The following is a 27,590-nucleotide window of genomic DNA, read 5'->3' as shown; positions in this document are numbered from 1 at the left end:
TTAGGTTTAGGAAATTACATTTAAATTTTCACTTGATTATTTGCATGTCGAGTGTGTTTAAACAGTGTTGGTCAATTTGACCCATAATGGATGTAATACTTTTTTTTTTTTTTTAGCATAATAGGAGGGTTAAGAAAGTTTGAAAGTTCATTTTAGGATAACACTTATTTTTGTATTGCCCTTTTTTCTATTTCTTTTTGGACTGACTTTAAAATAGACATGACAAAAAATTAGAACTAACTTCATGACATTTTACTTTGTTTTCAAAACCCATATTTTTCTGAAAAACAAAAATATATTATTAATTATTTAGGAAAAATTCTACATTCATAAGACAAGAATAACTCAAAAGAAGCCCTCTAATATTACCTCTTATAAAGCTGATTTTTACAATATTTGAAACCCTCTCAAACATGAGGTCGCAAAACAAAAAGCTTACAAAAACAGAAACCTGAAAGCTTTTCAATTTCATGTGACTGCCTTAATATTATAAAGTATTTTCTATCTCAGAATTCTTATTTTTATTATTTATTTTATATACAGTGTTACATTTGTTGTTATTCTTTGTTCTACATATTCGGAACTGTACCACAATGCTTTATTATTTTTATTTTTCTCTCATTGTACTTTTTGTATTGTACTTGTCTATACATGTACTAATTTAAATAAAAATAAAATAAAAAAAAAAACAGAGAAGTACCTCCACCGGCCGAGAGGGGCAGTATACCTAAAAAAGACGGAAGACAAACCGGTAAAACATACAGATTTACCATCAGCGGCCGCTCATCACATGGTTTTAGTATTTGAAGAGAGGAGATCAGAAAATATCCTCGACTACGAGCGTTTAAGTAAGTACATGTTTCCTTTTTGTGTCACACAATATTATGTTCATTTTTGATGTATATACCGGTAGGTTGTTTTAATTAGTTTGTTCAGACACGCACGCTGATATAGTGCACAATACACAGTGTTAGCTAACACGTGCTGTTTCGCCTTTTTTACACACTGAGTTCAAGCATGTGCTACATGTTAAAATGTATCTAGCTACTGTAGGTAAGTTAGCCAAAGCTTTACATCTAGAAAGACTTAAGTTTAACTTTTGGTGTTTTCTAACAAAACAGAATGATGTATATAGGTTATTTAAATTATTTTGTTAGTCCGAACAAGCATGCTGCTAGGTCAGTTTTAGCAAGTGTTAGCTAACATGTGCTGTGTTGCTACTGTTCTTCTAGCATTTAAGGTCATTTATGAGTTATTTCTCTGAACTGCTGTACTTATTATGTTTGAGGACAATGCAGTTTACTTGATTCACTACACTGAATGAATACATTTTACTGTTCCACATTTGGCTGACCAGTTTTTCCCCCCACAGCATAGCTACTGTATATTCTGTATTTAACGTTAACAATGCGGTTTTGTTCACATTTTCTTGCAGATACCTTGACCAGAGCACAATCGGTTATCTTCATCCAAGAGACCTATTGTTGGACAATCGTTTCGGCTTTCAAGGTAAATAAATTGTTAGTCACAATGTCTAGTTATTGGGCTATAAGGAGAAGAATATTGAAAGGAGTTGAGATGGACAAACAGGAAATTGCAGATGTTGGAAACTTTAACAGTATGGAAAATTGTGCCTGTAGTTGTTGTTTTATATATATATATATATATATATATATATATATATATATATATATATATATATATATATATATATATATATATATATATAATTAAAATAAAATATTTTTTATGTAGATTTCCAGAATGAGAACCAAGCCCTGAGGGAAAGCAATGCACGAGCAGGTGAGAACATGCACTCTTTCTTAAATTTTACTTTTTTGACTGTGATGTAGGTCCAAAATTACCAAATGCCTTTCATTTTGTAGCTTCGGATGACAGCGGCTCACTTCATGAGCAGGTGAAGCAAGTTGGGACAATGTTGACGACGTTTGCTCGTACTGGGCAATCAGGTACAACTTGCAAACAACACCTGTGGTTGTTGGTTTAATTCCCACTGGGGCCACCTGTACATGTAGTAGACCTAGTTGTAAATGTCATAGTTTAGTAGTTGAGGGACCAGGACTGACTGCTTTATTCTTTTATTCTGTGAACCCCTGTAGGTGCAGATCAGACCCTAATGCTGCGACGTCTTGGAGAGTTTGGCGATGTTGTGCGTAGCATGGACAACAAAATGGACACTATGCTGCAACATTTCAGTGCCAATGTGTCTTTTGGAGAGTTATCCCTGCCAGGGGGTCTGTTACTCCCCCTAGACAACCCATTTGGCGTTGCTTGACAACAGTTTGAGGCAGGATAAAGAGCTCCAGTAAGTGTGCTGATTTTGTTTATAATGCTGTAGGGTAATCTAAAAAGTAAAATTTAAGATTGTACACTGCATATTCTACAGTCTGAATCACAGCCTGTCACATTTTTATATTTATGTATGAGAAGCTTCAGAGATATGTAATTTGTAACACTTTTTTGTATTTTCAGCTTCGGTTTTTGGCAATCAAATGTGGGAGGGACCTAAAGACAACCGTGTGGCGAATGCTTTAGAGTATCTTCTCTAATCACCTTTCCATTAATACAACCTGGACGGGTGTAGGGGATAAAGCATGTTTTAGAGACATGTTCCTGAAGACCATTGTTCAAAGTAATATATATATAAATATATAAATTTGTTATATATTTAAGTAGATGTGTGTGGCCTTATGACATTCACATGGAATGACAGATCTGTATTTTCTACAGGAGCCATCCGGAAGAACCCGGCAACCCAGGATGCCACTGATGAGGCGGTCCAGGTTAGCGCTATGCGTTACCTGAAAGGAGCATCTGATCGTGAAGGTGGAAAAAGACGCCGCACAGCTGAGAGGGACCCACAGCCGACCTCTTACACCTAGGCTGACTACTGACACCTGGAACCCTTTCTTTATCCTGCAGTCAGTAACATCAAGACCCCTAAAGAAGCCAGAAGTTTCAGGCTACACTCACCCAATCCACACTGTTCACTGTGGAAATTACTTTTTTTTTATTCCCTGTGACCCTGCCTTGAAGGCAGCTCCTTGGATAGATATGGGATGGCGAGGTTGTTTGTCCTTTATATAGGCGCACAAGAAATCACTGAAGATAAGCCAATTTGCGCTGCCTCATTCTGGAGGTCGGGGAAAACCGGAGAACCCATAGTCAGGCTTGTTATAATGTTCTGTTCTACTACTGTTCTATTCTTCTCCAGAGCTTTACTCTAAATTATTACCATTTATGCTATTGTTAGAAATGGCTTGTTAAATGTGATGTTATACCTAGATTTATTTGGTATCCTGCACATTCTTTGGTACCAAATATCCTCATTATTTGATATAATATTTAATGGTAATTCTTTTCATCCCAGAGCTGACCTATTTGTTATTAACAAATATTGTAAGTGTTATAATTTGCTTGTAAGGCTGTTTTTTTTTTTTTTTTTTTAAACCAAAATTTAATTGGAAACATGCAGGTTCTTTAGTAAAAATGTTTTTTGTTATTTATAGGCCTATTTAAGCTTATTTATTGTCTGTTATATTTAATTTATATTATCTTGTATCATTGACAGTTAATGTACTTTGAAATGTGGAATAAAAATGCCAAATGGGAATGTATCTGGTTTGTTCAATTATTATCCATCATAAACTGCATGTTACAAATATATGAATAATAAATAAATATATATATTATTTATTACACAATAAGCGGAGGCAGATCGTTCGAAAAAAGCGTTTGCCTCCGCCGGGCCGCCTTCTGGTATAAAGGCGGCGGAACGGCGGTTTGCCTGCGGGCCGGCGGCGGTACGAAGGCGGTAGGAAGCCGGCTGCCGCTTTTAAAAAGCGGCTGCCGCCGGCGGTGCGCCGTCAAACGTGTTTGCGATTACGCAATTCTGACGCTTCTACAGCCGCCGGATCACCGCCGGTGGTCCGCCGACTCATTGCTATCTGGGGAATAGGGCTTAGGACAGGTTTGAAAACCACTGAACTACACTACAGTTCAGTAGTTTGGGTTTGGTTAATTTTTTCTAATGGTTTTGACCAAAGCTGCATTTATTTGATCAGACATAAAGTTAAACAAAATTGTATTATTGTAATTAAAAGTATTAATGACCCCAACATTTTGAGCAGTAGCATATCCCTTTAAATAATTAAAGGGATGGGTTTGGGGCTTTGGGCCAATTCCGAACTCTGAGCCCTTCCCTCGGACAGCATAGCAAATATACATAACCTTTACTCTATCTGATTATATGCAAGTCTGAACTCGTGAATGTGTATTATCCATCATAACATCAGTCTGAGATAATGGCTTGCGAGATGTCCAGTGACGTCACCGGCGTGTTGTGACTGATTTCTGCTGGACTCACTGGGAGGTCTTCATCACAGAACCGCTGAACAAGACAAGATTAACCGAGGAACAAAGACGACCAGCAGGGCCATGACAAACTCCTTGCAATCGAGGAGGAGAACATGATTGAGCCTTTGAACATATAATGGTGTCATGCTGCGAATATGACAGGGACAGACATTTATGCTCTTGTGTAATTTCATTCTGATTTTTAAGCAGCTCATGTGGATTTCCTGACAATGTCATTGTGTTTGAAACGTCCTCTCATTTCCTCATTTGGTGTTTGATCTGAAGGTATGTGAATGAATCAGAAGAACACACTTTAGAGATGTTCTAGTAGCTTCTACGAAGAACAGCTTCTGAACAATATACTAACGCAGAGTAACAGCTGATGACCAGCACACCAGTTCAGGACCTTGTGCCCAAAATGGTAGTCTTAAAATCAATGAAAATGATGCGAGTAATTACTCTCATGCCCTCGTGTTGTTTTTTAGTCTTTCATGAAATAGCAAATAAGACTTGGACAGGATGTTTCCAAAACTAGGGTTCACGAAGGATGCTATTAAGTGGGTTTTTACATTAATTAATAATTGATTCAATTATACAAATTAATTTAATTAAAATAAAAACAATAAAAATTAAACATTAAAAAGATTAAGTATTTAATTAATTTATTTAATGCTTGTCATGTGACAACAAGACGTCAGAAACCCATGAAAACCTGAATGTTCTGTTAAATTGGATTCAGCCATCATGCCATCAGCACCAGATTCTAAAGGCTCCACCCACTCGTTCACAATCACCGGAATATTAACCTGCTACACCCTCATCAAGCACCCTTCAAAAGCACACAGCACACACTCACCTGTTGTCCGGTCTCGTCAGTCTCTGCATGAGAATGTACGTACCAACTACCTACCTGTTATTACTTACCATTATGTGCCCATCCTGCAATGAAAAAAAAAGACTCCTCAGTTAAGGGTGACTGCTCAGTAAACTGCTTTTGCTCATCTCTTACCTGCTTTACGATCCTGAACGGTCTAAACTATCTATGAATAAAGACCTGTTAAATTAATCTCCGTGTCTCACCTCATGTTTTACGACAATTAGTAATATAAGTTTGGGAATCCCTGGCATACAAGGAAAGTGGACAATGACTTGTATAGCCAAAAAGGACCAAAAATGTAGTCCATACAAATCATGCACTGTAAATCCCATTGTCGCAACGACAAAATATATTATTAATAATAAAGAAATATTGAAAAATACAATTTAACTGCATTTTGCAACATAGTTTACACAGTAAACACACACACACACACACACACACGTTTGTTTTTGTGAAATGTGAGGACATTCCATAGGCGTAATGGTTTTTATACCGAACAAACCGCATTAGGACATGGGGAACGTCCTCATATTTCACCCTCTTTTTGTAATACCTATGTCATACCCATGTCATTATACACATTTGTGTCCTGATATTTCACAAAAACATACCCACACACACACACACACACACACACACACAGACACACACACACACACACCGATCAGGCATAACATTCTGACAGGTGAAGTGAATAACACTGATTATCTCTTCATCACGGCACCTGTTAGTGAGTGGGATATATTAGGCAGCAAGTGAACATTTTGTACTCAAAGTTGATATTTTAGAAGCAGGAAAAATGGGCAAGCGTAAGGATTACAGCGAGTTTGACAAGGACCAAATTGTAATGACTACATGACTGGGTCAGAGCATCTCCAAAACTGCAGCTCTCCCGTCTGCAGTGGTCAGTATTTATCAAAAGTGGTCCAAGGAAGGAACAGTGATGAACCGGCGACAGGGTCATGGGCGGCCAAGGCTCATTGATGCACGTGGGGAGCGAAAGGCTGGCCTGTGTGGTCCGATCAAACAGACGAGCTACTGTAGCTCAAATTGCTCAAGAAGTTAATGCTGGTTCTGATAGAAAGGTGTCAGAATACACAGTGCATCGCAGTTTATTGTGTATGGGGCTGCATATTTGCAGACCAGTCAGGGTGCCCATGCTGACCCCTGTCCACCACCGAAAGCACCAACAGTGGGCACGTGAGCATCAGAACTGGACCACGGAGCAATGGAAGAAGGTGGTCTGGTCTGATGAATCACGTTTTCTTTTACATCACGTGGATGGCCGGTTGCGTGTGCGTGGCTTACCTGGGGAACACATGGCACCAGGATGCACTATGAGAAGAAGGCAAGCCGGCAGAGGCAGTGTGATGCATTGGGCAATGTTCTGCTGAGAAACCTTGGGTCCTGCCATCCATGTGGATGTTACTTTGACACGTACCACCTACCTAAGCATTGTTGCAGACCATGTACACGCTTTCATGGAAATGGTATTCCCTGGTGGCTGTGGCCTCTTTCAGTAGGATAATGTGCCCTGCCACAAAGCAAAAATGGTTCAGGAATGGTTTGAAGAGCACAACGAGTTTGAGGTGTTGACTTGGCCTCCAAATTCCCCAGATCTCAATCCAATCGAAGGTCTGTGGGATGTGCTGAACAAGATCGATCCATGGAGGGCCCACATCGCAACTTACAGGAATTAAAGGATCTGCTGCAAACATTTTGGTGCCACATACCACAGCACACCTTCAGGGGTCTAGTGGAGTCAATGCCTCGACGGGTCAGGGCTGTTTTGGCAGCAAAATGTGTTTGACCAACACATTATTAAGTATAATATGAATAATATTAGTCATTATGTTATGCCTGATCGGTGTACACACACACACACACACACACACACACACACACACACACACACACACACACACACACACACACACACACACACACACACACACACACACACACACACACACACACACACACACACACACACACACACACACACACACACACACACACACACACACACACACACACACACACATCAATTCACCTGCAACAGGCATGACAAAAAGATTTATATACATTATAATAATGTTGTGTGATGAACTTACCAATATGTAAAGTGTTAGTCACTCATAATCTTGGCCAAAAACCTTGATTGTGTGTTGAATGGTTGAATTGGAATGATATGAGGTTGAGTAAATTATATCCTTTAATTAAATAAATGGTAACACTTTACAATAAGTTCCATTATTCCATTACGTTATAAGGCATTAACTAACAATGTGCAATACATTTGATACAGTATTTATTAATGTATGTTAATATTAGTTAATACAACTGTACGTTGTTACAATAGATCCACTAAATAATATGAATGATACAACTTTTGTAAATGTTTAAATTAAGATCAACTAAGATTATTAAATGCTGTAAAATGTTAAACTAAGATTCATAAATGTTGTAAGATGTTACCAAATAAACCATCAAGACTTATTTTATCAAACAGCCTCACCAACTAAATTGAACATCTTGGCTATGCTGGTCTTTTCAGGAGAAACATCCATGATTTAGAACAATAATACAGTGAATATCAATTATTAAACCCATGTCAAACCTGTAGCCAGACAGATGGTGGCAAAACACATCTAAAAGAATGTTGTCTTTTGTAAGTGATGAGACATCGCCAGAGATTTCCACTGAACATCTGTGGCTACAATGAAACCAAAACAAAGAAAAGATGATGGAGATGTTTTACTCTAGAGTGTCCACACATCATTCATCCAAAGAGTTTGAGCATTTTAAGGAGCGAGAGGCAGATTTCTGCAGGGGCTCCCGCCAGAGGAGTTGTTGAGTAAATTGAGGAAAAAGTTGCTTGTGAAACTCACTGCATAATACGTGAAGAAAACGTCTGTGCTGAAATTCCAGATGGAGATCTTCATGAGGTCATGACTACAGTGCTGAAAACGCTTCAACGATCTGCTCTCACGCGCCGACAGATGCAGAAATAGACGCCATATATTCTGGAGAGGTTCACTGGCTGTTATGATGGTATCCACGGCTTCCTTAAGGACGAGATGCTCAATCTGCTTGGTAAGAGCCTGTCTTAATCTTCCCCATGCCTTTTACGACGCCCCTGGAGATGTCAGCTGAAAAAGACAATAGTTTCAGAGGCACATTATTACATTTTAAGAAGAGTATGACGTCTTTTTAATACCATGCGCCAATGAAACATTCACAATAAGGACAGGAATGTGTATTAGGAAAGCAAACAGCCTATTTTGTGTTAATGTGCGTATGTTAGAACACCCACCGTAACACAAAGAGCCTCCAGCATACAGAGGATTTGAGACGATCACTTAAATGCGGCGATGACCTTCTCCTCACGTCCTTCACAGCTACGCCAGTGTCATTACACTGACAGAGGCAGATTTACGGGTGAGAACAGCAGGCCGCGCAGCCGTCCGTCATGCATACGCTCACGCAATATATTCACAGTGTTACAGCCGACAAACTTTAGAATCAGCAAAATGAAAACGCAAACAACTGCTGAAGAACGAGCCGGGGGAACTTCACAAGGTTGTGATTGTGATGCTGAGACCTCTGAACAAAACCAAGAGCTCTCCTCTGATAAAACATCATGTGGGAAACCAGATTACAATAATTAAAATGCTCATATTGTAATTTGCAGCGTGATGAAACATGACAGTTTCCCATTCAATTTCTTCATAGACATTTAAAACATTGTTAAATAAAAAGCTTTAACCAAATCAAGTAAACTAAACATTTGAAGCAAAAAAAGTAAATGGAAATCTGCAAAGGACAAAGAAAAACCAAACGTCTTTAATAAGGGGCTGAATGTGTAAATGATAGTACAACATAAAACTCAAATCAAGATATTGATTATAAGCGTAAAAGATCATTTAACATTGATGTATACACACACAAAATCATAATAATACAGGATATACATTTATTATTATTATTTGTTTTTTTTTGTACGAACAGTCTGAAATGTTCAAATTAGCACCATCAAAAGTGGAAGTTTAAACCAATCACATGTGCAACTACTGACATACAGTACTGGAAGACAGAAGCAATATTCACTGTACCTGGAACATGAAGCTGTTGCACCAAATAGTTCTGACAGAAGCAGGTAGATACAACGTATTAAATAATCCTAACAAACATTAAAAAACACGTTTCATTTAAATACATACAAAAGTAAAAGAACAAAACGTGAAAGAAAGAAAAAAAAACGGCTGAATTTCACAGTAGTGAAATTTGTCTAGCACCTGTTGTGACCTTGTGCAACCTGGTAGATCACAGCCAAGGTCTCAAACACCCACACAAGCTCTGTTCCAAAACCTAGTGAGCATTTTAAGGCATCAATGGTGTGTGAAGGTCAATTTGTAGGCTATGCATTTCATTCTTATTGAAGTAGCATAAAACTCCACAAGGTTTTATTTCAGTTAGGATGCTATCTTAGCAGGCAGCTCCCTATGTAGGCAGTAGGCAGCTTAGTATGTTTTGAAACGGAGTCTCTCATGCACACATATGCAGTGTCACTCTCAGCCAAGGGGTTATTTTATGAAATACACTTAAAATTTCACATTTTCTGACCACATCCTAACTCTAAAGTACCTTATAAACTCCTATAAATTGTATCCAAATATTATTTATGAGATTTGGACTGTAATGTTTGTAACAAAATATGTTGCTATTATTCTTAAATTCTGTGAAATAAAAAGGGTCTGTCTATACATAGGATGCATGTGTACTGCCTCTATTGCACAAAGTGAAAACTACAATAATAACAACAATTACACATTTAAACAAAGGCATTATTGTCTCATACTGATGACAAATGAATCAGATGTAACAAGCACAAAGACTCAAGAATAGCATGTTTGAGTGCGACAACTGTGGCACTGCAGCACCATCAGACTTCACACAGAACACAGTTCCATTGCGGAATTTTTTTTAGTCGTTTTTCAATGTAAACGCACCGCTGCGCTTGCGTTTTTTACAGCGTCTCATGAATAGCGGCGTTCTAAAAACGTGTTTTTTCCCGCTTCGCTGTCCATCTCGTGTTTTTAAACGCAAAAACGTGTTCTGTGTGAATGATCCCTAAAAGATGATTAGACACATACATAACATTTCCTGTACCCTGATTTTACTACACCTTAAAGGAACACTGCACCCCAAAACTAAAAATTCTCTTGTCATTTATTTATCCTCATGTCCTTTATTACTTGTTAGATGTTTTGGAGAATGTTATTCAACTGTTTTCCATAAAATGAAAAGCATATAGTAAGCAAAGGTTGTCAGGCCCCAAGAAAGACCAAAAGCACCATTAGAGTGTCATTACATACACTGTAAAAAAAGTTGCAGCCTAAAGTGTTTTTAAGCACAATCAACTTGTTTAATGGTGCGTTCACACCAGACGTGAATGAAGGTGTTAAGTCAATGCAAAGACACGAATAGACATTCTGCGGCTCAATTCGCGCAAGTTGAAAAACTTTGGTGGATATCCGGGCCGCGTTAACCAATCAGGAGCTTGCGAATGAAGGCTAATGTCACGCGTGAATGAAGCAAGTAAACTCTAAATGTACAAGCGTCCAACTACAAGTGAATAGCGTGATTTATTTGCGCAAGTCGCATCTGGTGTGAACGCACAGTAAGTTATTCCAACTTATATTATGTTAAACTGACTTGAAAAATGAGTTGTATCTTGTATAACTTATACAAAAAAAATTAAAATTGCTTTACTTAATTTGATGAGTTAAAACAATGTAAAAACATATGTTGTCATAACTTATTGATCATATAATTTACAGTGTTGTTACAATACTGTTCAAAAGTCTGCAATATTACAGTCACAGAAAAACTATTTGAATATATTTTAAAATGGAATTTAATACAAATCTACATTTTCAGCATCATTACTCCATCAACGTTGATTAATATTTGTGAGGAAATGGTGACACTTTATTTTAAGGATTCTTTGATGAATAGAAAGTTCAGGAGAACAGCATTTATTTTGAATAGAATATAAATCTTTTGTAACATTATACATGTCTTTACTGTCACTTTTGAACTATTTAATGCTGAGTAAAAGTCTATTTTTAAGCGGTAATGTATCTTTTTTTTTTTTTCAAGATACCTCTGTGCAATTTAAGTAGACATTACGGAAAATGTCTAGTGTTCAAAAGAAGATCTATCACCATACTGGTTCCAAAGGACAAGAGCTTATGAGTAAAATAATGAGTAACGACATGAGTAAAATAATGACAACATTTTGATTTTGGGGTGAACTAACGATACAGGCTACTTGAGACTCACTTGTTTACACTGCAGAAGAGATCATGAACTGTTAAAATATATGAAACAACACAGCAAATATCTACTAAAGCCCACAGAGAGTGTGGCAAAGAAACCTAGATGAGAAAAAGAAAGTGGCCACATTCTGAGAGAGAACCACAAATGAGCCAGGTTTTATATCAAATACATAAACCTCAAAGAGAAAAACTACTCAGATGGGTCTCTTATTATCAACTTGGCTGATCGACTGCATTGAGATGGCTCTTTATGAATTAAATAACACAAGCTACTTCAGCTCTTTTCCAAAACCTAGTGAGCTGCCTACATAGACAGTATTTTAAGGCTCAGTGTGAAGGCTGTTCAAAAAGGTAGGCAACATGATTATACCACCTTGATGTCTTCTTTTGCTGCAGATAATGAGAACTACAATAATGCATTGCATAATCTATTATTATATGCATGCATAATTCAAGGATATATCTCAAACAGTAGAGTATGGCACTTGTAACGCCAATATCATGGGGTTTGATTCCAAAGGAATGCATGAACTGATAAAATGAAAAATCTGTCATTATTAATTACTTACTCTCATGTTGTTCGACACCTGTAAGACCTTTGTTCATCTTCGGAACACAAATTAAGATATTTTAGTTAAAATCTGATGGCTCAGAAAGGCCTCCATTGGCAGCAACGACATTTCCTCTCTCAAAACCCATAAAAGGTACTAAAGACGGCGTTAAAATAGTCCATCTCACTACAGTGGTTCTACAATAATTTTATGAAGCGACGAGAATCGTTTTTGTGCGCAACGACTTTATTCAACAAGTTCTTGTCTTCCGTCTGGGCCTCTGACGTGAACTCACAAAGCACCACGACACATGCACGAGAATATGACGTACACTATCTGTTGAGTAAGTAACGTTTGGCATTTTTATTTTTATATTAATGAGGTATTGCACATGCTGCCTAGCTATTTACCATGCATTTGTTTTCTGTACGCCAAGACCCAAAGCACGATCAATGTAGAATTCAACAGCTTAGATACGCCGCATCTTCCTCTGCTTGTAAACAAAGTTCCTCGCTTCCGGGTCATGTGTCAGAACGTCGGCTCTATGTCATATTCTCGCGCATGTGTCGTGGTTGGGTACCTTTCATGGGTCTTGAGAGAGGAAATTTCATTGCTGCCAATGGAGGATTTCAACAAAAATATCTTAAATTGTGTTCCGAAGATGAACAAAGTTCTTACGGGTGTCTAACGACATGAGGGTAAGTATTTAATGACAGATTTTTCATTTTTGGGTGAACTAACCCTTTAATTCCAAGCTCTATTGAAACCATTTGTAAGGAGCAAGGCAGATCACTAGGTTTTGGGTACAGAGCCAACATACACGTTGTTATTATTATACTAAGAAATAAAAGCAAAAACAAGTTTTGAAAAAAAGTCCATCAGTTATTGGCCAACCAGTGGCCTGAAGAAAGCAACCACAGCTGGTTATCTGGAGAAATGAGTCACTTCCAGGGACTAAAGGGTGGATTACAGCAAAGCATGACAAAACAAGGAACCTTCAAGTCCAAAAACAAGAAACAAATGTAATGCAAGTACGCAAACGCTTGGCGAACACACTGCAAGTACTTTGGTGGTAACAAACCTCAGTGCCTTCAAAAGTTTGCATAGTGTGTTCTGCTTGAAAATATCTGTTAGACTGCTTTCAGGCTGCTTTCATTTTCACGTAATAACATTTAAAAAATATAAAACATATTATTCTTGACAGTACAAATGGGAAAGGCAAAAATAAACCTCTATGTGTTGTTGTGCCCGGGGTCATTAACTCTTGGGGGGCATTTTGTTGGTGTAAAAGTCTCTGCAGGTCTGGCAGCAGCGTTGGTACCAGCGCATGTCCTGGCACAGGTTCTTGTCTCGGATCACCCTGCAGTAAACCGCCCACTGATCCCCCGTGCACTTGTACGTCAATGCAGCTGCCAGGAATGACAGAAGGACATTTCAGAGATTCAATTATATGACATGATCCCTGACAACATGAATACATCACTCCAGACATGTAAATGTGTGCAGTTCACCTAGAAGACAACATTTTTGCCAGCGTCCGCAAAGTTCAATGTTGCTGTTTTACACTGTGAAAATTATTTTTTGAATTTGTAAATAAAACAGATCATTGGAGTGTTTTACAAAGAATACTATTTTAGTCTCTCTACTCCAAATGTGTTGAATGAATGTGTTACTTGCCGCTTCATAAACACTTTACAATAAATAAGGTTCCATTATCCAAATTCGGACTGTGTTCCAAATTTGTATGGACATATTTCATATACTCCAGTGCTCCAAACATGGACAAGCACCGTGTATGCGCACATATTTCATCATGTGCAAATAAAGACACTGATACAGTGATACGTCTGATCATGAACGCAATGACACTGAATTATTCTGATACAATGTAGACCAAAAATTCAAAGAAGAATGGACAAAAAAGTAACTATGCCTTTATTCTTTCTGTTAAACTGATGAAAATATAGTTGAACTAATGAAAATATTATTACGACCTTATTAGTTCTTCCTCATTTTAAAATATAGACCCAATAGCTCTGCAAAATTATAATGATGATTTGTTGACACTTTTAAGAATAATTTATCAGAACATATTTGATTTGTTCATGACAGTTGTAAGATTTTTGTGAGTTTGTTGTCATAAGCCCTATTTGGAGGGTAAGTGTTTCTCATGGGGACATTTACAGGGGCTAGTTGGTGATTTTATTGCGGTCCGAATCCAGAATGTCAGTGTTCCCTTTCGTTCAGTCACTACGACGTACGTTAGTGACTAACGAATGGGGGTTTCGCTTAGAAGCCAATCATCTTCATCGTATTCAACAGCGCCCAATGGCAGTGCCAATGCCATGGGCATGCGGAATTTGCATGCGTAACTCCGCCCCACCTCGTGGGTATATAAGGAAGTACGCTGCGAACATCGCATTATGTTTCTGCTTTGGAGCCAAGAGGATCTCTTCACTCCTACAAGCCTGAATTCTGAAGTCTTCTCTTCAGTCTTCGAGAGACCAGCGGTTCTCCAGGGTGTTGGTGTTACGGCGCGTTCCAGCGATCTCATGCTGCCTGCCTGCTGATCTGTGCAGTGATCTGCAACAGCTGTGTGTGTGTTCCCTGGGCGCTTCGGCACTCTGCAGAGCTTTCCTCTCACAAAAAGAGCTTGCGCGTGGCACGTCTTTTTCAAGACGGTTCGCCCGTGCACTTCCGGGTGCGATCGATCTCCGTTGCTGTCTATGGGCACATTCACTGCTCGATGTGTTTGGGCTTCAGCACGTTCGGGCAGTGTTTGTGGATGCGTCATGTTCCCACTGCGGGAACGTGACCATCGCGATGTTGCGGTCGAGACTCAGTGATCTCCGTGAGGAGAGAGAGTCCCCTCTGCCACACCCCAATCTACCGTCTCCGAGTGAGGCGGTACTTTGGCTGGTGGCCAGGGTGACCTGAGTGCGGTGCCGTGGTATTAAGAACCCCGACGATCATTCCTCGGGCCACGCCCCCTCTTGCACATTGCTTAAACCCGCGAGTGTTGGACTGAAACAGCGGCCCGTCTCTGACGCCTCGTTCGTTTCGTTCACGCTCCAGATAGCAGTGAGATGTCGATCGCCGCATCCCAAGGTGGGCTGGAGTCCTTTGGGGATGACGATTAGGAGTTGTGCTCCGCCTCCGGGTGTGTCAGCGCTGCCTGATCCGACCTAAGGTTGACAGCCATGTTATCTCGGGCAGCCGCGAGTCTCGCGCTGGTGTGGAACTCCGCCCAGTCGCGAGTGCTCGTGGTTGCGCGATTGGTTTTTGGGGACGGCACCCGACAGCTGTTGGGCCCCGCCCCCAATGCCTTTCGCTCCCGAGGTACATGAGGAGATCACGCGGTCCTGGAAGTCCCCGTGCTTCCCGCGATCGTTTGGTGGCCTCCTCCACCTTCTCTGCCCTTGATGGGGCCGCGGCCTAGGGTACACTGGGGCCCCCTCACCCCCACTGTTGAACTCTCTGTTGCGCACTACGGTGTCCACAGAGGGCTTGACGTGGCGTGGTGTGGCTGTCCTAAGCACCCTCCCAAAGCCTGTGGGCTCGTCTACTTCGGTGGCGTGGTCCTGCAGAGCTACGGGCAGTTACCTGGCCTTACCTGGTGATTTGGAGGACGTTGAGTGGGCCCGCCCCCTCAACTCACCCATATCCCAGGCTGGCCTCTTCGGCGGCGCGGCTGGGAACTGCGCCCAACAGTTCTCGGCCGCCCCAGAGCAGACTGAGGCTGTAACACGTACTGCCCCGGCGGCCAGCTGCTGCACCAGCCGCCGGCTCAGTCGCCTCAGTCCGCTCGCCGCCGAGGGCGCCCTCCCTCCTCCCGCCCGGCCCCAGCAGCAGCCTTCACCCGGGCCGCGCCGTGGAGGTGGTTGAGGATGACGCCCAGTCCGCTCCCCAGCCTGGTTAAACGCCACGCTGGAAGTGGACAACTCAGAGATGGGTTCCAGTTCTTCCCAGGGGATGGTAGCAGGGCCTCTCCTTCCCCCGGTGGAGGGCCGGGGGAAAATCCTTCCGCTGCTGGCCCCCGGGCTAGCAGCGCTTGGGAAGAACTCATGTTCCTGTCTCTGAGAACCCAGAGACCGGTGATGACAGTGCGCGCCACCCACGGGTCCCGCCACTCGCATCCCTCTCTGTCGCCAGCCTCCTGGCAGAGCAGACCCCAGTGGAACGCGCGTCCTTCCCTGGTCTCCTCTGTCAGGACGCAGCCGTTAACCGCACCCCCACACCGGGACGCCCAACAGCCTCCCTTGTCCGGGTCGGTAACGCTGCATCGCTGCCCCACTCCGGGTACACCTGTAGTCCGATTGACCCCGCTGGTGCAGTTCCTGGGAGCCTGGCTTCAGATTCCAGGGCTGTCCCGCTGGGTCGCGAAGACAGTCAGGTGCGGCTACGCGATTCAGTTCGCGCAGGTTCCTCCCCGCTTTCGGGGAGTCCGTTCCACTATGATCGGGGCTAATGCCCCCGTCATGCGAGCGGAGGTTGCCACCCTACTGGCGAAGGGTGCGATCGAACCTGTCCCTCCAGCCGAGGTGAATTCCGGGTGTTACAGCCCGTACTTCATTGTACCCATAAAGACCGGTGGGCTTGACCGATCCTGGACCTGCGCGTCTTGAACCGTTACCTCCACCGGTTTCCGTTCAAGATGTTGACAGCGAAACGCCTTTTCGAAAGCGTTCGTCCAGTCGATTGGTTGCAGCGATCGACCTGAAGGACGCCTACTTCCATGTCTCCATTCTACCTCGACACAGACCGTTCCTACGGTTTGCTTTCGAGGGGCGGGCATATCAGTACGCAGTTCTACCATTCGGGCTATCTCTGTCCCCTCGCGTCTTTACGAAGATTGCCGAGGCAGCCCTTGCGCCCCTTCGGCAGCACGGGGTTCGCATCCTGAATTACCTCGACGACTGGCTTACTGGGTCACTCTCGAGAGCAGGTTTGCGGACACAGAGATTTGGTGCTCCATCACCTAGCCCGTCTGGGCCTTCGGGTCAACTGGGAGAAGAGCAAACTTTGCCCCGCGCAGAGGATCTCTTTTCTCGGTATGGATCGACTCGGTCGCCATGTGCGCGCTGCTTTCGAGCGAGCGCGCGCAGTCTCTGCTGACTTCCCTTCGACAAGTCGAGGGCAAGAGTGCGGTTCCACTGAAACTGTTTCAGAGGCTCCTGGGGCATATGGCATCTGCAGCCGCGGTAACGCCGCTCGGATTGCTTCATATGAGACCGCTTCAGCACGGGCTACGCGATCGAGTCCCGAGATGGGCATGGCAGTCTGGCACGCTCCGGGTACAAGTGACTCGGGCCTGCTTACAGACTCTCTCCCCGTGGTCGAACCTCAGCTTTCTACGGACCCGAGTGTCCTTAGAACGAGTTTCCAGGCATCTTGTTGTATCAACAGATGCATCATCCACGGGCTGGGGTGCCATGTGCAATGGACAAGCAGCCACGGGCTCCTGGATAGGACCCCAGTGCCTTCTGCATGTCAATTGCCTCGAGTTGCTGGCAGTACGGTTCGCCCTGCACCGCTTCCGAGCGTTGCTGAAGGGTCAACATGTACTAGTCAGGACAGACGACACGGCCGGGCGGTCTACGCTCCCGCCGTATGTCTCAACTCGCCCGCCATCTCGTTTTATGGAGTCAGAAGCATCTGAGGTCCCTTCATGCTGCCCACATCCTGGGAGTCCTGAACCGTGCAGCCTCGAGCTCTCACGGCTTCAGCCACTTCCTGGAGAATGGAGACTCCATCCCCAGACGGCCCAGCTGATATGGGAACGGTTCGGTGACGCACAGGTAGTCCTGTTGCCTCCCAGGACTCTTCCCATTGCTCCCTGTATTATTCCCTGACCTATGGTCGGCACGGATGCACTGGCGCACAGCTGGTCGTCGGGGCTACGCTATTATGCGTTTCCCCCAGTGAGCCTTCTCGCACAGGTACTGTGCAAGATCAGGGAGGACAAGGAGCAGGTCATGTTGGTCGCCCCGTTGGCACGGCCGGACCTGGTTCTCAGAACTGCTACTCCTTGCGACAGCCCCTCCCTGGCCTATTCCTCTGAGACTCCTCAGAGACGGGGCACCTTTTGGCACCCGCATCCAGCGTTCTGGAAGCTCCACGTGTGGCTTCTGGACGGGACGCGGCTGGTTTGAGTAGCCCTCCACCTGCGGTGGTCGCTACCATCACTTCCGCTAGGGCAGAGTCTACACGACACCTCTATGCGTTGAAGTGGGACCTCTTCGTCACATGGTGCTCTTCCCGCCAGGAAGACCCCTGGAAATGCCCGATCGGGTCTGTGCTTCGTTTCTCCAGGAGGGGGTGGGACGAAGGCTGTCTCCTTCCACCCTTAAGTGTACGTGGCCGCAATATCTGCCTACCACGATCTCCTGGGAGACAATAAGGTAAGTAGCAGCACGACCTGATCATCAGGTTCCTGAGGGGGGCGAGGAGACTGAATCTTCCTCGCTCTCCTCTCGTTCCCTCTTGGGACCTCTCAGTAGTCTTAAGTGCTCTGTAGAGGCCTCCCTTGAGCCTTTGCGGTCGGCCGAGATTAAGCTCTTGTCTATGAAGACGGCTCTGCTGACCGCATTGGCCTCGCTTAGAGGGTCGGGGACCTGCAAGCATTTTCGGTTGACGAAGCGTGCCTTGAGTTCGGGCCGGCTAACTCTCACGTGATCCTGAGACCCCGGCCCGGATATGTGCCCAAGGTTCCCACCACTCCGTTCCAGAGATCAGGTGGTGAACCTGCAAGCGCTGCCTTTGGAGGAGGCAGACCCAGCCTTGGCATTGCTCTGTCCAGTACGCGCTCTCCGCGCCTACGTAGACATGACGCAGTGTTTCAGGACCTCAGACCAGCTCTTTGTCTGTTATGGTGGAGAGCGGAAGGGAAGTGCTCTCTCAAAGCAGAGGTTGTCTCACTTGGTGGTGGACACCATTGTTTTGGCTTACCAGCAGCAAGGTCGACCATGTCCCCTTGGTGTGAGGGCACACTCCACCCGGAGTGTGGCCTCCTCTTGGGCTCTAGCGCATGGCGCCTCGCTAACAGACATCTGCAGAGCTGCAGGCTGGGCGACACCCAACACATTCGCCAGATTCTACAATCTCCGAGTGGAGCCAGTGTCCGACTTTGTACTCGCCCCCCCGAGGGGCCGGTAATGGACCACGCTCAGGTGTCTTCGCTTGCTCGCCATTCCACTCCCATGACTGGATACGTGCGATATTTTCCTCAGGTGAGCTCCCCGAGAGCCCTGAGCTCCTCCAGCACTGTCGACGCCGACATCAGTTCAGTCTGCCCTTTCGAGCCCAGACCCTCATGTCCGGCCAGGTGCTCCGTGTGCATGGTTCCCCTCTGGCGACCCCCACACGAGTATTCCCACCGTAAGCCTCCTCAGTGAGCAGGTGTCTTTCCCTTGGCAAGTCCCTGCCACCCCTAGGGTTAAAAATCCACCTTCGGCTGGTACCCTAGAGATCTTCCATATGCAACCCTCAGCGGGTCATATGTGTATTCTCTAAGTCCTCCCTACGGTAGGCACCTTGGCATTCCCTCACTGGGATATGCTTCCCAGTGTACCTTGGTAATCCTGTGATAAGTGGGAGTCCTAGGGCCTTAAGTGGCGGGATCTCACACTTACGCAGGGCACTGGATGACAGCTGAGTGGCGCTGTTTTACAGGTTCCCCCATTCGTTAGTCACTAACGTACGTCGTAGTGACTGAACGAAAGGGAACGTCCGGTTACGTATGTAACCCTCGTTCCCTGAGGAGGGAACGGAGACGTACGTTTCCTTAGCCACGTCAGCTGTGCTGCCTGGAACGCGGAGTTCAGTCTTGGCTCCTGCAGCAGTAACATAATGCGATGTTCGCAGCGTACTTCCTTATATACCCACGAGGTGGGGCGGAGTTACGCATGCAAATTCCGCATGCCCATGGCATTGGCACTGCCATTGGGCGCTGTTGAATACGATGAAGATGATTGGCTTCTAAGCGAAACCCCCATTCGTTAGTCACTAACGTACGTCTCCGTTCCCTCCTCAGGGAACGAGGGTTACATACGTAACCGGACGTTTTTCTCCCACCACCCATGTAAAAATCCCTGGCAGATTTACCTACTTTGTTTTTTCCTTCAAAAACTCCAAGGTTAAATTAAATATGTATTTATTTCTATTTTTCCAAGCATATGACATTTACAGCAGCAACTGACAACGTGAGCAACACGTTCAAAACTTGCTCCACCATCATGAATAAATCGCCATCCGAATGCATGAGTTTTATGACTGAAGTGCCATGCTAATTTATTTTTAAAGACATCCACATGAGAAACAATTACCATCCGAATAGGCTATAGGGTTATTTTTTTAAAATACATCAAGGTGCCCCAGACTCTGTTGTTTGTTTTTCGTTCTCTGTTCATATTTTAATATAAATTTGTCTATATAATGAGTGTGTTGTGTTTCAACATTTACTTTTTTTAAAATCAAAAGTATTTATAACATTAGTTAATGCACTGTGAACTAACATGAACAACAAACAACTATATTTTTTACTTACTAACATTAAAGATTTCGAAACGCTTTTAAAATATATTATGCATTGTCAGTTTGTTTTAACTAATGCATTAGCTAATGTGAACACAAGATCATATTGTAAAGTGTTACTGCAGATTCTTTGTAATTATTTGCGCAAGCAACATTTTAGTTAAAGGAAATGTATGTAAGATTGTGGCCAAAACTGGTACTGCAATCACTTTCAAATTACTGTAGAGCGGTGTATCCCCTCTCCCCCTCCCCCTGACTCGAGGTTGCCAGATAGGCTGCAGAATCCAGCAGGAACGTAGGCTGCTACAAGGAACTTCCAATGGCAAGTGACGAGTCCTACACAGCAAGTTCTTTGTTTTTTCATTGTCACAACGTTTTTCTGATTCATAACGAGGTCTTTTAGGTTTCGTAAAGTTTTATTTTTTATCCAAAAAGTTTGTAGCTGCAGCTGTTGTAACTAGAGCAGAGCTGGCAACCCGGATGCCGAAACACTACTGACTTCGTGATTAGTAGAAAGGTGGAGGGTGGCGCTTCAGGCCAAAACACAACATGTCAACATCAACATCAGTTGAGGGCTGCAACTTCACTTTTAAAATGACAATATCCTGGCCGGACAACTGTTGTCAGTGATATAAATATTTGAAATTAACATGATTTCTTAATGTCTAGTGACATATCAGGGCGATTTTATGATTAATTGAAATACATTTCTTACATACAGTTCCTTTAAGTGTAGAAGGACATTCCAATATTTAGAGCGTATGTGAATCTGCTCTTATTTAGATGTTTTTCATATTATTTGAACGTGATGCTTTCCAGATGATGCTTCTTTTAACAGATGTCTTGGCTATGAAATGTTTATGCAGTACAATGAAATGTTTATTGCTTAAAGCAAAGAAAGGATCTATTCCCAAACCTAGTGAGCTGTTTACTGCCCACAGTACATCTAAGGCAGCACCTGAAATGGAAATGGACTAATTTTGGATCACTCGACAGCGGCAGGTTTACAGTACATTTAAAATATAATGAGGAGTTGCAATTGACTTATAATGCCTAAATAGGCAGCATGCTATGATTTGGAACACAAGGGAACACTTTTTATGTTTACATTGAACACTCTTTGTCCTAAAGGTCTTAACTTGGATTTTGATCTTTAAAAAAAAAATCGTAGAATGTTTATTTGTTCATTATTAATTATTTTTATTTTTTTTACTTTGTTAAAACATTTCTTGGGATTTTTTCATTGGTTAATTGGATGATTTGTTAATTCCCTGATTATTATTATAATCAGGTGTGATTATTTATTATGTTGATATAAAAGTTGTTCATATTTGCCGCTTTCTTTGCCTGACGAAGCTGCTTGTGGTTGAAACGTTGCAATTTATTAAACTTAAGCCGGGTGCACACTGTGCGATTTTGGCCACGATTTGGCCGTTTGAGACAAATTGTGAAATCCTAAAAGATTTCTCTGATCCTAGGCTAAAATCTGAAGTCTTTGATCCTTAGTTTTGACATGTGCACCGACAACCGATTAATGACCGTTGCGATCAAATTTTACCTCGGACAAAATTCTGTCAGTGTCAGAAGATTTGAGGCGCAATCCTGCAGTGTGACTTCTCCTAGGACGACTGTCAAATCAAGAACCAATAGGAGCGCAGAACCTGATGACGCATTTTGTGCGACAACATCAAATCACAACAGGAAACATGTCGAAAAGAGTCAGGTGGATTGTACAGCAAGAAGAGAAACTTATTGAGCTATGGAGGGAAAAGGAGTGTATATATGACGTGTCCTCACCGCTGTATCATGACAGGGGTAAAAAGGAATTCTGTGAATGCGGCTCACCGTTACCGAACGTGTCACGGATTGATGACGTAAAACTCAGTCCGTACGAGTCTCTTGCTTGCGTCCGTTTTTCGCGTCTGACTGTCGTGACATAATGACAACTGAGATCCTACAGTGTGACATGTATTACATCGGGGATCATGTTCGTACAGTCTGTCAAGCAACATTCGCAGAGGATTTAAAAAAATCGCACAGTGTGCAGGACGCTTTCTTTTGGAGCTGAAATAGCTGTGTACTGGTTCTTTTGCATTTTAGCTAAAGCTGGGCATACACTGCGATTTTCGTCCGATTTCGAGCCGAATTCTGACTCATGCGACTCTTTTTTGGGTCGGGCCGATTTTCAGCTTTATCATGCGTCATTTGTCGTGAGGTGTTCGTGCAGTGTACAGGGGGAAACGAGAGGCGACAAACCTCTCCTGATCGGCAATCGGATGGTCGGATGAATTTCTGGCATGTCAGAAATTCTGGTCGCTCCTCATGAGGTTATTAAACAGCTGAAGCAGAGCTACGAACTGATTGCCCTATTTCTCATCACTGCGCCTGCGCGAAAGCAGAAGTTGAACCATTTCATCTTTAATGCAGCAAGAAAGAAAACGAAAAGAGGGAGATCTTTAAGATCTCTAGGCAGTTATCAAATAGCAGAAATTTTGCAAACTGTTGCTTGCCTCCAGTTGGTGTTGTAAAATGGATAATCTAAGACGTTCAAACCACCGTGTTTAGCCTTTCAGTGCCTCTTTTATTCATTTAACTTTGAATATTAATTTACTTGTTTTACTTTCACAAATTATTTTATTTACTATTATTTAATATTTACTTAATTTTATTATCATGGGAAAATTTTGTGAACCGTTGTCCATCATTTGACAAAAGAAAAGAATGACAAAATGTCACGGCCCAATAAAGATTTTTTTTTCTTTTTGTTTTAAATCATGAAGGCGAGTCAGTGGATATCACGCAAAAACGCAATGTGTGCGAAAGTCGGTGAAAGTGAAAGTAAAATCTGACGAGCTTTCGGCGCATATTCTCACAGAGACAAGATTCATCTTCTTTAAAATATGCTGATAGGCCTATAACTGTCTTAATTTATATTCTTAATATTTCTCTTGTGACCCATATTGTGAAACAAATTAGAAGAGAAGTAGGCCCATTTCGTGTTAAACAAGTTGTTTTTGAAATAAAGCTGCTCTTACTTTCTGATAATATTATTGCAGTGTTATGACATATTATAGACTGATAATCATTTTAATTCTAGGCCTATAATTCCTTGTTTAATTGGGCAAAATGTATTTAAATAATGAGGAGTAATTAAGCTAATCTATCTATTCTTTTATTATGCAGAGTATCGGTTATGCATTGATGCGTTATAAAATTACCGTGGGGGCAATAAATGTAATATCAATTTAATAATAAAAGTAGGCCTACCCTAATAATAATGTTCATTTATATACATAAATTGTAAATGCTCTTGATATCGATAGCTGATGCATTTGATAGGCTATCTCTCTATTCTAGGTTTTTTCGTGCATATTTCACTTGCACATTGTGAGCACATAAACCGTGAGCTTTGGCTTTACATCGCATGCGATCTACTCGTACAGTGTGAGTAGGTAACCTAGCTCAAATCGCACAGAGCACTTACTTAAGTGATGTTTGAATGTGTGCATACATACTTTGAATTCATTATATATATATATATATATATATATATATATATATATATATATATATATATATAGAGAGAGATAGAGAGATAGAGAGATAGATAGAGAGATAGAGAGATAGATAGATAGATAGATAGATAGATAGATAGATAGATAGATAGATAGATAGATAGATAGATAGATAGATAGAGAGATAGATAGAGAGATAGAGAGATAGATAGATAGATAGATAGATAGATAGATAGATAGATAGATAGATAGATAGATAGATAGATAGATAGATAGAGAGATAGAGAGATAGAGAGATAGAGAGATAGATAGATAGATAGATAGATAGATAGATAGATAGATAGATAGATAGATAGATAGATAGATAGATAGATAGATAGATAGATAGATAGATAGATAGATAGATAGATATTATATTACTTAAATACATGTAAAATGAAATTAACTGCGTTTAATAATTGTGTATTAATGTAATGTATTAATGTAATAATTAAGTGTAATAATGTAAAACAATTAAATTCTATAGTGTTAAAAGTGTTATTTTAGTATGATTGATATACTAGGATATTTTTGTTAATATTTTGAATTAGATAAAATCTTTATATTTTCTGTTTTCATTTTAACTTTAGTTAAAGTTTTAGTTTTTTGTTGGGTGTTGTCATTTTTATTATTTTTTTAAATGTCTGTATAGTCAAGCTTTAGTTTATTTAGTTTTAGTTATTTTAGTACTTCAACAAACTAAAAAAAAAAGAGAAATATTGCCTTGTCAACTAGCTGAAATAAAATAAGCAAGTTTTATTTACATTTTATTTGATTTCAGTTATTGTTTATTTTATTTCAAGTACTTTTGTACTTTTTCAAAAGTACTTTTTTTATTAAATTAGTTTTAGTTTAGTTGTAGTTTTAATTAACGATAAAACCCATAAAGTCTATACATCGTAAAGCTCATCTTTTAATGCCAAATGATGCTATAAAATCAATATCAAGTAATATGATGTAACTTTAGTAATGCATCATAAAAAGAGATTAAATAGATTTTTTTGTGTGTGTGTGTGTGTGACATATTTCTGGTTGAAACTGAAAACTCAGGGACAAATAATGAACAGCGGGACATGACTGCATACAGGCCCGGCGCCACGAGGGGGCAAGAGGAGGCATTGCACACTCAGATCTGATTTGTCTCAATGTGTAACCCCGCTCCCTGAAATGTGAGGGGGACCCACCCTCTGGAACGCCATGGCCCCCTCAAGAATTAAGAATGCCCCCCCCCAGTTCATGTGTCCTGGCGCCGGCTCTGAGTGTACACATCAGGATACACAAATGTCTTTAACGGTCTTACCCAGTCTAGGGGAGGTGATGGTGTTCACGTTGATTTTTACGTTACACGCCCCCTGATGACACTGCCTGTACGTGGGGGGCTTCAGGACTACTGGGCAGTTGCTGCCATGCCGACCGGTCACTTTGTGCATGCATTGGACCACTCTGGATTGCAAGCCCCGCCCACAGGATGATGAGCACTGCAATGAATCAATGATGACATCACAATAGATTTAAAACATTTTCACTCTGACAGACCTCATTTTAAATGCATAATCAATATTTCTAAACAGCTCATTTCTACACTTATCAACTCTACTTGAAATTTAACCACTCTACCATATTTAAATAATAGATTATCAGATAATCAGATTATGTAGATAACCAGAAATAAATTTTTTATAGCAACGGTTTTACTGTATGATTTCTCCCATAGAATATTACACTTGGGCTATTTGCTCTGCTTACAATGTGACAAAATAAAATGGCAAACAAAAAAAACAAAAAATGAATAAATAAAATATTCCAATAATGAGAATAAAAACCTTTGAACACTACAAAAAATGTACTAAATATGATAACAGCAGCAGCTAAATAAACCAGTAAACATTGCAAAAATGCATCCATACAATTTAAGCAATAACCAAACAATACTTAAGAAAAAAAAAGGAAAACAACTTTATGTATGAAAAAGCATTTTTATACATTTAGTCAATGGGACAGTCTTTGAACTCGTGCTAGTCATTGTATTACATTTGTATTGCATTTCATGGTACCCTAATGAGCAGTGCTATCTCCAGGCAAAACCGACATTTCCTCTTTTCTGTTCAGAAAAAAAAAAGATTTATAAGCCTGACCTAATTTACATTGTGTGCTGTAAGTGCTTGAAAACTCTCAAACGGTTCAGCTTTCGCTTGACATTTCTGCTCATGTTTACAATTTTGCTGTTTTCAAGCTGAAAAAGTATCTAAAGATTCAGACATTTTCACAGGCCTCCACATTATTGATCAACTGCATCCTAGAATATTAATAGATAATAGTAGAATATTATAAATGGATTGGGATCATGTGAGCCACACTACAAGACAACAACTGTGGCACGTTCAAGCTCAAACCATTTCCGGGTTGAACGTCATGTTTCCTGGTGTGCAACCATGTGTGCAACGGGTTTGAGATGCGTTTTCTCTTGTTTGGTGGGTGTGTCAAAAATGTCAGCCCCATCAGCAGCAACATGTATATAAACCACGCTGTATTAAAGAGACGGCTTGCACAAAGCGTCCAAGTAAAGTTGTTTACATGTGTCTGCTGCAGCTCAGTATCCGCAACAATTGAAGATATTAGAAGACATTAATTTTCGTAAGAGTTTTATAGTAAAAAATATAGCATATCAACATGATGATGTAGGCCTAGTTGTTTATATTTTTAGCTTCATTGCAAGGCAAGTTTATTTATATACCAAATTTCATACACAATGGTAATTAAGTGCTTTACATAAAAATGTAAAATAAAGAAAAAAGTAAGAACTAGAAATAAAATGATTTAAATTAGAATTGATTTTTATCCAGGAGATAAAAAAGTTAATTCAATGGGATGGGGATGTTCTATTCTATAGTTTTATTCTGGACGGCAAGGGCAGTGATTGCATCGAGCATATTTTGCAGTATTAAACACGTATTTATATCGATTTCATCAGGCTCCGAAAATTCTTCAAAAATAACACAAAGAATGGCCTTCTCAGCTGCCGTAGTTGCAACACTTGCGTCATCAGAACAGGGTGTTCAACGCAGCACCGTTTCCGTTTAAAAAAATGTTTTGCAACGTTTTGTCGGGGCTGAACGCAGCCCTGAAGTTGTGAAACAGTCAATGAATAAACCTGTGGCTACACAAATTCATGGAGTGTTGCAGGTTTAAAATAACTCAAGCTCTATCAACAGCATCTGTAGTGTGATGCTGATTACCAAAAACCCTCAGCTTGTAAAAAAAAAAAAAAAAAAATTCATATTCAAATTGGACAAAATATGTAATATACGAACACATGCAAGATTCTTGGTGAGTCTGCTCATTGCAAATGGAC

General features: G+C 41.5%; 2 protein-coding genes across 3 annotated transcripts in view; one reads left to right on the top strand and one right to left on the bottom strand.

The window, feature by feature from the left end:
* The first annotated feature begins 513 nt into the window (after positions 1–513).
* Positions 514–3,636, top strand: LOC307121339 (uncharacterized protein). 2 transcript variants are annotated; one of them, XM_079808869.1, is made up of 7 exons: positions 514–848; positions 1,436–1,509; positions 1,764–1,803; positions 1,887–1,970; positions 2,121–2,326; positions 2,494–2,653; positions 2,752–3,636. In XM_079808869.1, the coding sequence occupies exons 1-5, from the start codon at positions 791–793 to the stop codon at positions 2,294–2,296; spliced, it is 432 nt and encodes a 143-aa protein (XP_079664995.1). In that variant the 5' UTR covers positions 514–790; the 3' UTR covers positions 2,297–2,326; positions 2,494–2,653; positions 2,752–3,636. The 2 variants fall into 2 exon arrangements, 1 of the variants encoding a protein (XP_079664995.1); XR_013815941.1 differs by having other exon boundaries at positions 722–848; positions 1,756–1,803.
* Positions 3,637–12,528: 8,892 nt separating this feature from the next.
* Positions 12,529–27,590, bottom strand: part of LOC307118330 (A disintegrin and metalloproteinase with thrombospondin motifs 17-like) — a gene marked incomplete at its 5' end in the record, with an annotated part of 69,090 nt that continues 54,028 nt past the window's right edge. The window contains 2 exons of the mRNA XM_079803912.1: positions 12,529–13,561; positions 25,539–25,716. Coding sequence (XP_079660038.1) covers positions 13,410–13,561; positions 25,539–25,716 — 330 coding nt within the window. The 3' untranslated portion in view covers positions 12,529–13,409. The remainder of the gene's footprint in view (positions 13,562–25,538; positions 25,717–27,590) is intronic.

Source organism: Gobio gobio (assembly GCF_949357685.1).
Source record: "Gobio gobio genome assembly, chromosome: 2".
Lineage (NCBI taxonomy): Eukaryota > Metazoa > Chordata > Actinopteri > Cypriniformes > Gobionidae > Gobio > Gobio gobio.
The sequence above is the reverse complement of the archived record's forward strand: the minus strand, read 5'-3'. Positions and strand labels throughout refer to the sequence as shown.

Bases quoted from the DNA above. Each gene is read 5' to 3' on its own strand.
- LOC307121339 (XM_079808869.1), top strand. From the start codon at position 791: ATGGTTTTAGTATTTGAAGAGAGGAGATCAGAAAATATCCTCGACTAC. The intron at 849-1,435 runs GTAAGTACATGT...ATTTTCTTGCAG, and splicing joins CCTCGACTACGAGCGTTTAA to ATACCTTGACCAGAGCACAA. The intron at 1,510-1,763 runs GTAAATAAATTG...GTAGATTTCCAG, and splicing joins CAATCGTTTCGGCTTTCAAG to AATGAGAACCAAGCCCTGAG.